The sequence below is a fragment of the Cucurbita moschata genome, unplaced genomic scaffold (genome assembly GCF_002738365.1).
Source record: "Cucurbita moschata cultivar Rifu unplaced genomic scaffold, Cmos_1.0 Cmo_Scf00035, whole genome shotgun sequence".
Lineage (NCBI taxonomy): Eukaryota > Viridiplantae > Streptophyta > Magnoliopsida > Cucurbitales > Cucurbitaceae > Cucurbita > Cucurbita moschata.
The window spans coordinates 1646548-1663289 of record NW_019268551.1 but is presented as its reverse complement, the minus strand read 5'-3'; the positions used below and the strand labels follow the sequence as shown (position 1 = coordinate 1663289).

General features: G+C 34.6%; 1 protein-coding gene and 1 long non-coding RNA gene across 2 annotated transcripts in view; one reads left to right on the top strand and one right to left on the bottom strand.

Annotated features, from left to right (window-relative positions):
• The window catches only part of LOC111431026 (adenine phosphoribosyltransferase 3-like), a 7704-nt gene extending 6204 nt beyond the window's left edge, over window positions 1-1500 (bottom strand). Inside the window, exons 1-2 of the mRNA XM_023067516.1 lie at window positions 1332-1500; window positions 1137-1247 (exon numbers count right to left, since the gene is read on the bottom strand). Of these exons, the coding sequence (XP_022923284.1) occupies window positions 1137-1247; window positions 1332-1413 (193 nt within the window). The 5' untranslated portion in view covers window positions 1414-1500. The remainder of the gene's footprint in view (window positions 1-1136; window positions 1248-1331) is intronic.
• LOC111431027 lies at window positions 1424-9519 on the top strand. Its single transcript, XR_002708428.1, has 3 exons — window positions 1424-1506; window positions 4189-4191; window positions 9508-9519. It is a non-coding gene; the product is annotated as an uncharacterized LOC111431027 (long non-coding RNA).
• The last annotated feature ends 7223 nt before the right edge of the window (window positions 9520-16742 follow it).

Below are 16742 nucleotides of genomic sequence, written 5' to 3'. Positions count from 1 at the left end.
AAAAAAAAAAAAAAAAAAGATAATTACAAGATATTATCTATATATATATATATATGTTATAATCCTTGACCCATACCGTAATGTTTTCTATGGACAAAAATTAAAAATAATTTTATAGACGAGAATTAATTTCCCAAAATAAATTTCAAAAACTGTTTACAGAATAAAATAATAATAATGATAACATATTTTCTCAATGAACTGTGCAGATATTATTATTGATAAAAATCAATGACAATAAATAAATAAAGAGCCGTCCAAACCCTTTTTTTTTTTTATAAATTTTAAAATACTTTTAAAAGAAATCTAAAAGGAAATTTCCAGAAAATATACCAAAAAAGAAAAAAAAAAGTTGTCACAGCTTTTTCTGTTTTGTTTCTTGATCTTCCAAAAAATTATTTTGAATTTCTAGTAAATTTTCATAACTTGATTTTTTTATTTTATTTTTAGCTTTGAAATTGTAAGCCATTTTTTGAAAAACTAAATTGAAAAAAAAAGTTTCAACCAAACAATTTTGAAAAAAAAAAAAAAGGGNGGGGGGGGGGGGGCAGAAAGAAACAGAAACAATAACTTTGTTAAGATAAATTTCAAAATATTTTCCATAAAAATCCATCGATGCAACAGAAGGGGGAAAAAATTGCAAAATGGATCACAAAATCAACGCGTTCATCATTGGACGCAACTAGAACTACAAGAGAAGATGACAAAAGAAGAGAAATGGACAAGACAGAGAATCGCCATCTGTTAATTAGGCGTGGAAATCCACATTTTGCAATGGCGACGAACAGAACAACGCTCTGGCGGCCCTATCCGACCTCCATCAAGGGGCCACAATCATATCATCCATGCAAATCGGATCTCACACACACAAACAGAAACGCGATTTCCTCCTGATTCTCCTCTCTTAACCGTTCAATTCACGGAAAAACCGTGTTCGTCAACGGCATTCACAAAATTACCAAAAACACAAAAGAAGAAAAAAAAAAAAAAAATCAACCAGTAGACACAGTTATGGACATCGCTACATTCGAACAGATTGATAACGACGCCTCTAAGTTCTGAACTCCTAATCGAGAAAAGAAACTGCAGGAAAAAAAGAAAAAAAAAAAAAGAAAATCTCTCTCCGTTTTCTTTACCCGCAACGACGGTGATGTTCTTCCCCTTATATCGCTCCACGAACATGTCAATCGCATCCTTGAAGGCCTTCGGTTGAAGCAACAGAGTCGTAATGTCCTGGAACATGATACCTAACATCCGCTAATCGCTCATCAAAAACCTTCGAAAATCGACGGAATCGCAAAAGTAAAAAGAAGAAGAAGAAGAAACTAAACCTGGTTTCGGAAAATCAGGAACGACGCGGATGTTAGTCCGGATGCCATGGATGCGAGGATCTTCGTCTCGAACGGCCGACATTGCTCTGATTCAGAGGACTGAAGAAACAAGATGAAAACAAAAGAAAATCTCTCCTCTGTGTATACTTTTTTGGAGGAGGAAAATGAAAAGTGCGTCCGGAAGAGAGAGATATTATACATATAAGATTATCGAAATAATTTAAGAAAATATATACTATTTTATTTTTTCGAAAATTCAATAACAAATTAATTATAAATTTTAAAATATAATGTAACGATCAGCTTTTTTAGAGGCTCGAGCTACAAACCACTACTATTGACCTAAAATGACTCGCTACCTCAGACTTATCACCACCAATCGGCTCACGGTTCTAACCTCAACAGTTGGCAACTAAACACAAGGGTTGAGCTCATTGCGGGATATAACCCAACACCTTACAACACGAGCTGACGATGACATGTACCACCTGTGTCCGTATTTCCAAAGGCACTCCTCTCTTTCAAGAGGATTGTGGCATGTCAAGCCCCGATGCGATAGTATCGGTCGATACTTCAAAGTGAAAAAAAGAGGGAATCAAGAACATTTAGGGGTAAAAGAATCGAGACTCAGATCTATCTTGACCCTTGTTTGGAGCCCATCTATCTCATTAGAGATATCTTGAGGTTCAACGTAACTTGATTAGCTCGTTACTAGTCATGGTGTTCGTAATCAACTTAAATAGCATAGGCACTCGAGGTGCGATCTCATCATGATTTCATTCATCTCATAGGCACTTAAATAGCATAGGCACTAGATAGATTCTTTATCCCCACAATATCATCATCATAAGTGAGAGAGGGACCCTCGTGTCTGTCAACTATCATGTACTCATGTTGTCACTTGCCCTCATCCGAACAAGTTCACAACCAATGAATAGTTAGAGGTCTCCTAATCACCCCTACACACGACATCTTTATGGCACTATAAAGTTCATACATCTCATGGCTCGACCATATCCATACTAACTCTCATCGATCGGGACAAGAATAATCTAACCTCAATCCCTATATGACTTCTCCTTCCAATCAGCTCCACGATCTTCTTGCTCCAACTTCCTTAAACAAAAACCCCGAAAAACCTACAATACACTAAATTGAAATTTTTAAACATATGAGAGATCAATTAAATATAAAATTAAAAGTTTAAGGACATATTAGATATTATAAAAACTCAGTGACCATTTAGACACAAAATTAAAAATTTAGGAGACCCATTGTGACATCCGAGTAAAGGAGGGATATATAAACGAATCAAGACCATATCCGAATAAGAACGATTCTGATAATAAGATGACTAAAAAAAGCTTACAAGAAGTGAAAGTCACGACCTATACTAACAAAGTGCACCTTCAGTTTTAGTAACTCAACCATAGAAATTTCTCGGTTAAGAGTGCTAAGTGTACTCTACTTAGTGCAGGTTTATGTTGGGTGACCTCCTCGAAATTTCATAGAATGCATGTGAGCCAACCTAAAGCGTGCTAAAAGAACTCGTGGTTGTCTATGACCATGTCGTAGGGTAATGACGGGGCCATTAGATGCTGAATTTGGATCTAGGCATGAGTCGTTACCCCTTTTAAATAATTTTTAAAATTCAATGATATTTTAGACCCTGTCTCTTTTTTTTCTTTCAAAATTTGATTTAAGAGACAACGGTCAAGATTAAATATATAATTTAATAAACTATATATATATACCAAATAGAATTTTACATTATTTATTAGCTTGATTGCCAATATCTTTTGGCAACTTTGTTAGCTAAGGGCCCAATCAATCAATTTAATAAATGCAAGTTTGAAAATCTAGTTGCATTTCTTATATTCTATGCTTTTCTCATGCCAACTAATTCTTCAAATGTCTCATTTTTTTTTTCTAACATATAATATAAAGTTTAATTGATGGGTTGTTACATATAGTTCATATAATATAAAGTTAAATTGACGAGGTATTATACTTAGTTATATAGCTCTCTCTTATCGACCGTTTAGTCATAACATCACTCATGTAATTACCGGTTGATTTAAAACTGAATCAATACCTTAGGCAAGGTTCTCCTTCACCAACCAAACACTCTCATGCAGAAACTAAGCTCGTTCAGTCATACATTATGCTCTTGTGTGCATGTTTGCACGTTGTGACTCTAGCCGACTCGACTCTACTCTAGGCTAAGTTATTTGGCTCAACTTTGGCACTACTCTAGGTCAAGGTCCTTCGAATACAATGTAACATCTTATTTTGTCATCGTGATGCCCAACAACATAGTACATGCTACATGATATCATCCCGAAGTCTTGAAATGTCAACAACCTTCGTTACTCACTCAGACACACTTATCGAGAATCGACCCATGAGCCATGTTTATCGTTGAGATACCTCGAACATTCATTCATTCAAGTATTATCGAGACATGAACTATCATGTATTCGTATTAAGCCATTTATGAATTGGATTGAGTAGTTCACGATTGTTGTTTGATTCTCTCTCTCATCATCATTATCAACCGCTTTGGCCCGTTACGTATCGCCATTAGCCTCACAGTTTTAAAACGCGTCTTTGTTCCCCTCTCCAACCAATATGAGATTCACAATCCACCCTCCTCGTTGGCACTCATTCATCTCTCAAATCGACGTGGGATCTCACAGCATGTAACACCCATATAAACGAGAGTTACATGAATGAACCAAAACCATATTTGAATCAGAGTGATCATAAGAATATAATGGTTGAAAAACGTTCAAAAAGAATTGATAATTACTATCTATACCAACAAGGCGCACCTTCCTTTTACGGTTCGTATTAGTCTGTGGGGATAGTTTCTAGACTCCGACCAGTATATCTCAGATATCGTTTCTCTTTTTCTAGCTCTGGTTTACACGAGTTGTCGTATCGTGTCGTGTTATAGAAAAGTTGAAAGGAATGGGTAGCCTAATAAAGAGGCCAATGATTCAATATATTAAATGTAAAAAGTGGGATATTTAAAGACCTAACACTCTAAAGCATGAAGCTGTGGATAGCATAATGGACCACAACCCCAAAAAATAAATTAAATGAAAATTACATTTTAAATAGCTTTTTGGTTGACTTAAGGGACAACCCATTATCCCTCCCTACCATCTAGCCTTAGGTCTACTCTGGTGATTAAAATGATTGAACAATCTTTTTAATCATTATCATCATTTTAATTTTAATATCATTAAACTTTGAATTTATTATTATTATTATTTTAAAAAGATATATCGACCATGATAATTGTTGATCGCTACAGGTATAAATCCCAACAATATCCAACACTCTCATGCTTACCCAAAGTATGACAGATGTCCCAGTCTTGCATGTCCGAGTCGGTTGACAGAGACGTCATCCAATTGAGTGGGGAGGATGTTATGGTCATGCATGTTCAAGGCGTGTTGTCAATGGCAGCATGACAGATATCTTGGTCTTGCTTGTCCAGGATGTGTTGTCCATGGTTGCATGCTCGTTCCAAACCCCTTTTACATGCTTTCATCCTAGATAGGTCTTTAGCATTTCATATTGGGTCAGTATGAGGTGTATTGGTTCACCAAAATCGTGTCTACACTTGTAAGGGCTAAAATGCCCCAAAATGTACTGTAGGGGGATATATCAGTGGTATGCTTGTAATAGAACCGAATCAACTCAATCTAACCATAATTTTTTTACATTGAATTGGTTCGAGTTGTTTGAGTATAGTTTCAATATATATTTTGAAAAATTATCCTCAAAATAGTTAATATTTAGTTTTATAAATAATTATGAAATTAAATAAAAATAAAATAAATAATGTATATATAATTTTAAAATGGACAATAAATTCAGTTCAATAAATAAATAAATATATATATATATATATATTAATTGAAAATAATTTCCAAAATTTGACGAAAATATGTGGGCCGAGTGCATAATATACAAACGAAAGGCCCAATATTTGTTATATAGTAGCCCAAAATAGTATTTTGAATAATTTTGCAATATATTTATATTCAAACATATGGAAAAATTAAGACTTCAAAGTTGGTTGATGGTGATACACGAGTCAAAAACAGACAATATCTGGTAGCAGTGAGCTTGAGCCATCACGAATGATGTTAGAGTCAGACACCAAATAGTGTACCAACAAGGATGTTGGGCTCCAAAGGAGGTGAATTGTGAGATCTCAAATCGGTTGGAGATGGGAACAAAGTATTCTCGCTGGGCTCCCAAGGGGTGAACAGTTAGATCCCACTTCAATTGGAGTTCCAATGAGAGTGAATTGTTAGATCCCATGTCAAGTTAGAGTTCCAAAGAAGGTGAATTGTGAGATCCCACGTCGATTGAAAAGAGAGAAACAAAGTATTCCTTACAAGGGTGTGAAAAGTTAGACGCGTTCTAGAGCCATAAAGCTGAGGGCGATACGTAACGAGTCAAAGCGGACAATATCTGCTAGCAGTGGACTTGTGTCATTACATATTTAGTGTCGATACTTTGATGTATAAATTGTAGAAGAAAGGATAAGAAACATAAGATTTGAATCTATTTGGGTTATGCTCGTGGAACGATGAGTGAACAGATATCTTATCCATACCTACACAGTACAATGCTCAAATCTCCAACATCTCTCGTAACGAAAAGCATTTCGAGAGGATCGTAAACCCTAAACTTTGATATGGCGGGAATATATGGGTATGTGTTGGTGATTTAGCCACATGTTGTTGAAAATTTGTTGTGGCTATTAAAGGGGTAATGGCATGTTCATAAAGTGAGGTATTTGTTAGCTCAATTATATATGACACACGGGTTGTTGTACTGCTCTCTTTCTGCAAAAAACACTGCAAAAATAACATAACACACATCATTCATTTTACCTTTTTTCAGGGTTTTTTGAAGATTGCTGCTGCACCTTCTTTCATCTTTCTCTCTTGTCCCCTTTGCTTGTTTTCTTATGTCCTTTCACCATCTTTTCTTAGCCATTCTGTTACTAGGTATAATCTTATCGCTCTCTGTCACTGCCATTATTTTCTCTCATGTTCGTGTTCGTGTTCTTGTTCTTCTTGTTCTTCCTCGTTTCATCGTCTTGTAACGATGATTTGATGCCTTTGGGGAAAAGGAAATTAGAGAGAGGGCTTTGTTGATTTTGTTAGTGTATAATGGAATAATTCTAACCCATGTTTTTGTTTTCCTACTTTGTCAATTGGTTAGCTGTTCGTTCCAGTCTCTAATCGATGTAGGATCTCACAATCCATTCATTTGTGGGACCAGTGTCATTGATGGCACACCGTTTCAATGTTTAGCTTTGATACCATTTATAACAGTTCAAGCTCATCTCTAATCGATATTGTCCATTTTAGCCTATTACGTATAGTCATCGGCCTCACGGTTTTAAAACATGCCTACTAGGAAGCAGTTTTCCATACTTTTATAAAGAATGTTTCGTTCTCCTTTCCAACCGATGTGGGATCTCACAATTCCCCCTTGAGGACCTAGTTTCTTCATTGATACATTGTTTGATGTCTAGCTCTAATATCATTTGTAACCGTCCAAGTTCATCGTTAGCAATATTGTCTATTTTGCCCCGTTACGTATAGCCGTCAGCCTCATGGTTTTATAACGTGTCTACTAGGAAGAGTTTCTATACCCTTATGAAAAATGTTTTGTTCCCTTCTCCAACCGATATGGAATCTCACGTACCTTTAGCATGTAGGATTTATTTTTTAGTTTTACCCATTAATTGGGTTTTATTTTCTATCACAAGTATAACACGGTGTTAGATGATCACTAAATCCAAAAGTTTAACATCCATTTATTATAATTTTAGTATTCATTTGTTAAGCTTTCTACAATTTTCGTGCCCACAAGTGACCTGAAGTGTAACTTTCTATACCTAGAATTTGAATTCAGATTTAGAATACAAATTCGATTTCTGATGACTCCAACATTCTCTTGCCCTATCTATTTGTCTTAGCTTGCTTCTAAATGTGAAAATTATTCTCACATATCAACACGAGTCTTCGTTACTCACATATTTTCGAGGAAAATTTCTAGAAGGTCAACAAACATAATTGTTCCCACAGACCAGCACGAGTAGAAGGTCAACCAACAGGATTGCTTTAAGCCAATAACATTTAACTTTAAGTTCCTACAATTAAGTCACTGAAAAGAAACGTTTATCATAACATCATCTTCATTCAAAAAAACGAGATTTAATAGCCATTTAAAAACGGGTTCGAAATGTTTGACAAAAATGTTCACTTTTAAAAAGAAGCCACGTATTGTTCACTTTTGATGGATATAGAAAAATGGGCAACAACGAAGGTTAATTATTGGTGACAATGATTGTTATGATTTGTTAGTCGAATCATTGTGGTTTATCAATGAATATGATAGCGATAGCATAATAGACATGGAAAAGAGAGGAAAAAGCATTAATACTATACGTCCACTAACACGCATGGTGTTCAAATAGTTACTAATTTGTCAAACAAAGAATAGTTACCTTTTGAGGAAGAATCATACCCCCTTTTACATGTTTTTATAATAATGTATATAGAAAGCATCGCTCGGGTTACAATTAGGCATATAATCTCGTGAACATACCTCAACTGGTTAAAATATTTACCCTCGATCGAATTGTTAGATGTTTGAATGAAGTTTTAACAGACGTACGAACGTTTAATGCAAGCAAAGCTACCCCTTTAATCATTAACGGATTAATTTTGTTTACAACTAGAAGATCAACTCGGTATAGTTTGAACGGAATGACTTTTTAAGCGAAAAAACACTTAAAGTCATTCTAAACCTAGAATGTTCATACCTAAGATTTAGATTCGAATTCAGAATTCAAATTTGGCACGTGATGACTCCGACATTCTCTTGCATCTCCTAGAAAATGGTAAGGTTACTTATTCCTCACTTCTAATAATGTAGACTATCTTCACAGACCAACATGAGTTCTTTTAGCATGTTTAGTACTAATATTCTCTTTCATCTCCTACGACATGGTTAGGTTACTTATTTCTCACTTCTAAGAATGTAAACTATCTTCACAGACCAACACGAATCCTTTCAACATGTGAGATCTCACATCGGTTGGGGAAGAGAACAAAATATTCTTTATAAGGGTGTGGAAACCTCTCCCTAGGAGACACGTTTTAAAACTTTGAGGCTGGATGACAGTGATACTTAATGGTCAAAACGGACAATATCAGAACTACTCTAAAAAAACACGTTTAATTTTAGGGTTTCTATGATTAAGCCATCACAAAGGTTCTCATTTGGATGTGATACTTGTTCATTCATATACCTCTCATTTACTCGAGTATCACAAAACCAACCCTAAACCGTTTAAGAACACTAGGTTTTGGCATAAATAGTTACACTTTCATACTATAAAGAGAACCAAAAGGGGTCTAGAGGTGTAGCCTTGTTGTATATAATTGTGTTTGTGTAGCAAACATGATTTAGGGTCACTCATGTTTTGGCTGTTTGTGATGTTTTGAACACACAATTTGTAAGTGTGTTCTTGCTTTCATGTTGGCAGTCACATTGTTATTTCTCTCTTCCATTATGACCTTTAAATATATGCTCATCAAAATTGGTCCTACAAGGCATTAGTTGTAGCATTCTTAGGGATTTCCCCCCTTTTTTCTCTTTCTCTTTAACTATATGCATAAATAGATGCTCCTTGAAGCATCTTTATTGACACATCTCCACGACTAGGATTAAGATTCACTTGATTGCCCCGTCACATCCCTTACGACATGGTCACGTTAGTTAGTCCTCAGTTTTAAGAGTAAAGACTATCCCCACAAATCAATACGAAACATTTTAACATGTTTTTGTCCAAGCAGAACATACTTATCTTCAGAGTCCTAAAAATGGGTATACGTAACAACCTCATAGTTTTAAAAACGTGTCTGCTATGGAGAGGCACACCCTTATAAGAAATGATTATCTCCTCTCTCCACCTAAAGAGGAATCTCACAATCCACTCCACACCCTTATAAGGAATGATTTGTTCCCTTCTCCAATGGATGGTTCCCCCCTCCTCTCCAATCGATATGAGATCTCACAATTCACCCTCTTGAGAGCTCAGCTTCCTCTCTGACACACTGCTCGATGTCAGGCTTTGATACCATTTGTAACAACCCAAGCTCAACGCTAGCAGATATTATCCGCTCTAGCTCGCTACGTATCATCGTCAGCCTCATAATTTTAGAACACGTCTGTTAGAAAGAGGTTTTCATACCCTTATAAGGAATGCTTCGTTCCCGCTCCAACCAATGTGGAATTTCACAGTATGGGTATTAACTTTTAATTCTTTTATGTCTTTTTTAATCATCTTATTTTCAAGATCGCTCTTCTTTAGATGTGAACTTGGTTCATTTACGTACCTTTCCTTTACTCAAATGTCACATATATCGATTTAAACCTAAATTTTTACGAGTGAATCAATTTAAGTCTTCTATTAGTGATTTATAACTAGTTTCATTATAATTCGTTTAAAGATTAACTCAAAATCATCTAAATAAAATTATTCTTTCGTAAATCGAAAAATTATTTAGTTTGGGGACGAACAAAAATAGATCGAAACACAAAAAAACCTCCCGAATGAATAAAAAGTTGGTGGTAAATTGTTTTCTTCAAGATTTTTAACCCAACTTTTTGAAGTTAAAAATTAAAAAAATCATGTGATTACCACTGACAACATGGGGCCTCATTCATCAATCACTTTGGGTTTTTTACTCTTTTTTTCTTCTCATGATTCATGAACAGTCAAACTTCAGAATATGAACTACCATTTCTATTATAATTTCATTTTTTTTTCTTTTTAAAAATTGGAAGTGTGAATAATTAGGAAAGACAATGAATTTTGATGAACTGTATAAACTTTGAAAGGATGATCTTTGTCAATAATTCAGCTACAAATTTCCCACTTCTGCCAAAAAGTTGAAAAGGGGCAATTTCAATAATGGAGTGTGGAGGAAAAAAAAAACGATTAATTAAATCAATCATAATCCATACGTTCTTAGTTTTTGGGTTGATGGGCAGTTTAAAAACGATATCAATATTGGTTCAAAGAACGTCTAGATTTGATATCATACTAAATCACCCATCAACTCAAAAGACTTTTTTTAGAAAAAATATTGAACACATGATCTCCTGTTCTTATATCACGTTAAACTTTCCATCTACTCAAAATCTTAAGTTTATAATACAATGCTATTTGTAATAAATAGTTTTGTTGGTGAGGTTAATTGGTCACATTTTATTCCTGAAAGGAAAAATAATTCTATTAGATCTAATAAATACCTTGTGTCAGAATTGAGAAATTCTATGGCTCAATGGATGAATAATTGAAAAACGAGATTATTCCGGAATATACATTGATCCATAATAAAAAAAGTGTTTGTGATTATTTCAAAAGAAATGAAACAAAAGATACGGTAGAGCTAAGATAGTTATTGTATGAGGTCTACCCAATGCTAGATACCAAGACACATAATAGATCAATATGAACATCATGAACTGTCTCGTAATAAAACTTCTTGTTCCTAATACTTTCTTCTCCATTCCTTCTCTTTTACCTCGAACATGAAATCTTTCACACATTACAAAACTATCAATCAACCATGATACAAACTTGAAACTTTTAATATATATAATATTTAAGTTTCTTTGAGACTTTGACGTTGTAACAGCCCAAGCTCACTACTACTAGATATTGTCTACTTTGACTCGTTACATATCACTGTCAACCTAACAGTTTTAAAACGCGTCTACGAGAGAGAGGTTTTCACACCCTTATAAGAAATGTTTCATTATCTTCTCTAACTGATGTAGGACCTCAAATATATTTTAAAAAAGTGGTACTTGTTGAGTCCTTATTAATCAATTCTCCTAAAACGTTGCGTATAAAAAACTTAAAAATAAATAAAGAAGCAAAGTTTGGGAACAAAAAAACACACAAATTGTTGATCTCCTTGAAGATGAACCTACCATTGCTGGCTTGTCAGTGGTTAACATGTGGAGAGAACATGGAATTGAAAGGCCAAATTGGAGGAATTTAAGGACCATGGGGGAGGTGGAGCCTTTCCACTAGGCAATGTTGTTGAGAAATGATATTATGGACCAAAATTTGGTGATTGTTAAGTACTTTAGAAGCATGGATTTGATAGCCTATTGTTGCTATCTTTCCGACCTTCAACCAATGCTTAATTATTCCTTTCCTTCTTGTTTCACAATTTCCATCATACCTATAGTATACCAACTTGAAAGAGTTGTGGACTTATGGGGTTGGGGCTACCCTACTACGATTGTGTATGTAATAAACACATCTAGTAATTACGAAGATATTCGAGAGATTTAATTAAACCTTTGTGAGATCTCATATTGGTTGGAGAGAAGAACGGAACATTCTTTACAAAAGTGAGGAAACCTCTCCTTTGTAGACACATTTCTAAAACCTTGAGGGGAACCAAAGCCAGACACTGGGCGATGTGCCAGCAAGGATGTTGAGCCTCGAAGAGAGCTAGACACGAGGCGGTGTGTCAATAAGAACGCTAGTCCTCGAAGGAGTAGATTGGGGGATCATACATCGATTGGAGAAGGGGACGAGTGCCAACAAGGACACTGGGCCGTGAAGGAGGTGAATTGTGAGATCCCTCATCTGTTGGAGAGGAGAACGATAATTATACTTTTGAAACCTAATTATAAAGATCAAATTGAAATCCAACTAAAATCGTAAACAATAAAACTAATATTATTCGTTAAAGATTCAAATAACATTGTGCCCTAATTCTCATTCTTATACATTTCAACTGCAATCCATTTGAATCCATGGATGTATGTGTGAACTAGAACAACATCACACATACAAAGAGATCTATTATGATTATTATTAGTTTCCATCACCTTATAAAGGGCCATTTTAAAAAGATCTTATAAAAATATGTGACTTCAGAGCAAAAGAGAGATACATGAATGAATCGAGATCATATTCGAATGAGAGCGATCTTGAGGATATGATGACTAAGAAAGATTTAAAAGAATTGAAAGTTGCTACCTATACCAACAAAGGTGTACTTTTCTTTTCAGTGACTCAATCAGAATTTTGAATCCTGGATATGAATCGTGTAACAGCCTAAGCTCACCGCTACTAGATATTGTTTGTTTTAGCTCATTACGTAACGTTGTCAACCTCACGGTTTTAAAACGCGTCTCCTAGGGAGAGATTTCCACGCCCTTGTAAGGGTCAGCCTCACAATTTTAAAACGCGTCTCCTAGAGAGAAGTTTTCACACCCTTATAAGGGTCAGACAGAGAGAGATTTTGACACCCTTATAAGAAATGTTTTGTTCTCATCTCCAACCGATGCAGTATCTCACAATCCACCCTCTTTGGGGCCCAATGTCTTCACTGGCACACCGCCCGGTGTCGGGTTCTGATACCATTTATAGCAACCCAAGTTCACCACTAGTGATGTTGTTCGTTTTAGCCTGTTACGTATCGCTGTAAGCCTCACCGTTTTAAAATGCATCTATAAGGTTTCCACACCCTTATAAGAAATGCATTGTTTCCCTCTCCAATCGATGCGAGATCTCATAAATCGTTAGAAAATAAATGCTAGAAACAAGACATTTTTGTATATAATAGTTGGATATGATATGATTCTTTCACACTCTCTGCCTCCCACTTTGTAAAAGGTAGCATATGGAAATAGTTTAATGAGGTATTACCAAGGCACATAGACACAAAGAGATGGGACTACGCCATTTTACAACTCAGAGATCCGTTTAAGAGAGAGAAGGAAAATGCAATTATTTAAAATCTCAAAAAGTAATTGATATGTATATGTATTTCGGACATTGGGGTCAATCAAAACAATACCGAATCCAAAGATTCATAATAAATGGTATCTATTATTGACTCAATTCAATATAATATTAACAAAAACCCCAAATCACTTTGCTTCCAATATCATTCTAATACCAACTTTCATCATCGTAAAAAAAGAAAGAAAAATTGCATTATTGATTTTGAAATTAAAAATTACTGGTGTACACCGATTTTTTTTGGACCGAAATTTCGAGTTGGTTGAGTTGGTAACTAGAACGCTGATAGAGTTTACAACCAAACCCTATATTTTTTCGGATTGGATTATCGGATTGTTCTTTTGTTATTATTATTTTAAAAGAATTCTACGTATCTACGACATGTGTTATGTTACCTTAGTAACTAAAATTTTCAAATATAAAAAATTCACAAGTCACAATGCATCACTAACATCGATTACGAACGTCAAATATCCTTCATCTTCATAGTAATATTAAAAGTACCGTAGGGGTTAGGTAGCGTTGTAGCCCTATTCTTGGATGGTGAAGCTGATTTGACTAAAAAAAATGTTAACCTGCGAATCGATCTAAAGTTTCGGTTTTCTAAAACTTTAACCCAACCCAAATAAAAAAAAAAAGTCTAACCCAACCTAATCTTTATGATTTGAGTTGGGTAGTCCGAGTTGGTTGAATTCTCAAGTTATATGAACCCTTCTAATTAAATTTGACGTGGAAACAATGTGACAATATATTCTTAATCTTCACAATAGTCATAAATGTACAGTAAGTTAGGGTAGCATTGTAGCCTTGGATTGGTTAAGTTGATCTAACTAAAAAAAATGTTAACGTGCAAATCGACCTAAATTTTCAGTTTTCTAAAAATTCAACCTAGCCCAAAAAAGAAAAAAAAAATCTAACCCAACCTAATCTTTATAGTTTGATTTGGGTAATTCGAGTTGATCGAATTCTCAGGTCATACGAACACTTCTAATTAAATTTAATATGGAAACAACGTGACAATGACTTCACTATCTCCTTTTCATGTTTAATCGTGTCTAATTTGTATTACATCTTCATATGAGGTGGTGGGGAAGCATGTTTATTAGGCTTTTTGAATAATGAACAAAATATTAGGTGAGGGTGTAACTACAACCCCATGTGTACTTGCCACTTTTAAGGTGGATAACCCACAGGGGAACCCAAATCTAATTAAGGTTATAATATAGATTTTTGTGTACCTAAAGCTTGCCTCTCTTAATAAAAAAATTGTTCCTTCAAAAGGTCATATTTTAATACTTCTAAAACTTTGTCAATGACCGGATTCATTTTGCAACCTGTCCTTTTCATAGGGCGAATATTTGAACATCTGATTTGTTGGTTCACGATATACGTTTTGTATTGATTGAGAGTCGAATAAGACACTAATTAGTGTCGTGACCAAATACCATAACTAAAATGTTATGATACCAATTGTTGTATCCTAATTCCACAACCAAAATGCTCTGATACCAATTGTTGTAGCGGAAACAGAAGCAATATCGATCGCACTCACATACCCACAAACAGAAATTAAACACAAGAGATACAAAAATTTACGTAGTTTAGACAGAAAAAATTCTCCTACACCCACGGGTGATAGCTGATCACTATAACCAAAGTGTTTATAAGTGTATCTCTCACACTCTCACACTCTCACACTACAAGTCTCTCTTTCAAAGTTTTTCTCCATTGCCTCTATACAAACACAAAATGGCAATGCCTCCACACCTCAAAACAATACTAATATACATAAATCAAAGCAGCACTAATGCTCGTACATAAATCAAGATGATTATGAGAGAATGTACCAATATGGGAGATGAATTAAATGAATCCAATAAATTTATGAATGGAAGTGGAGAATGTAACAAAAATATTCCTTAACCAAATGTTCATGATAATTCTCAACAATTAGCATATCACAGTTTTAATAGTGACAGTTAGATAAGACACAGATACCTAGTTTAATGATTGATGAATCGTCTCTGACACTCACAATTGTTGAATCGTGCTAGTCAACGAGTATCCATCGAATAGGTTCAAGGTTTTTCTAAGCTTCATACAAATAATTGGGCTGAAATTAATAAATATGATGAGAAATCTTACAAAATATTGTATAATTTGTGTTCATGTTGTGAATCCTCAACCTTCAAAAGACAACCCCACCAGATAATATCATAAAGATGGTATAGAACAAACATTTTGTCCATTTCAATCAATGCATGCAGCTCTCAAACATAATGGAGAAAAAGACTTGTTAACAAAAAGTTGGATTTTTTTTTTTTTAAAATCAATTAAGAAAGAAAGAGATAAACAATTAGGGTTTATATTGACTTTGAATTAGTGGCTGTGAAGTGTGGAGTTTGAATATCTATGAGCACTTGGAAGAGACTTCTGAATGTGACTAAGTATATATTAAGCAATTGTGGGTCAGAATTGAAAAGAAAAGAGAAAAGTTAAGTACAAACTTAAACACGAACACATGGGTTTAGATTAAGAGATTAAACAAACAAAAATTGGTGCACATTGCTTTGGTCTCTCAAAGTGATGACAACCTTATCTTTTGGGGTTTGTGATTGTGATTTTATTTTGCTTTTAGCCTTATTAATGCATAATCCATTCACTGTAGGATAGGGTTTGGGTTTAGTATTGATAAAATGATGAGAATTTGGATAACGATTTGGATCTGAATTTATCGTCAGATGATTCTGACATTCTTTTGCTTCTTCTGCGATATGGTTACGAGGAGACATCATATTGAAGATTATCCCCATAGAGAACACGGGTTTTTTTAAGCATATTTTATATTCACTTGTATGTTCGTTAGAAAAGTTTCTAGGAGGTCACTTCCTATGATTGAATTATCGAAAAACGAGGGGACATCATGTTGATTTAGGTAGTAACTATCAGTTTCTTTTAGTAACTTTTAATGGTAATTTTATAACTTCGAGATCACCAGATGATTATGAGATTCTATTGCATCCCCTACCACATGGTCAGGTTACCGATTTGTCTTGAATTGCTTCTTAGAGTCAAAATTATCCTCATAGACGAACACGAGTTTTTTTTACCATATTTTGTCCTCACCCGTATATTTGTTAGGAAAATTTTTAGGAAGTTACTTATTACGATTGAGCTATCGAAAAGGAGAGGGCACCAAGTTGATTCCCACGTACTAACACGAGTTCTTTTAGTATGTTTTGTACTCACTCATATGCTTTTTAGGAAAAGTTTTACATGACCACTTCCTATGATTAAGTTACCAAAAAGAAAGGTACACCATGCTGATTTATATAGTAATTATCAATTTCTTTTAGTCATAATTTTGAGATCAACTATTTAATAAAATTATTGCTCAGAAAATCAATATTGTAATGCCTTATGTCCAATATTCGAATTCCGCACTTGATGCCTGCAATACTACGAACCAACTTGAATCTTTACTAAATTGCTACTAGCAAAGTAAACTTAACGATGAGTTTCATATG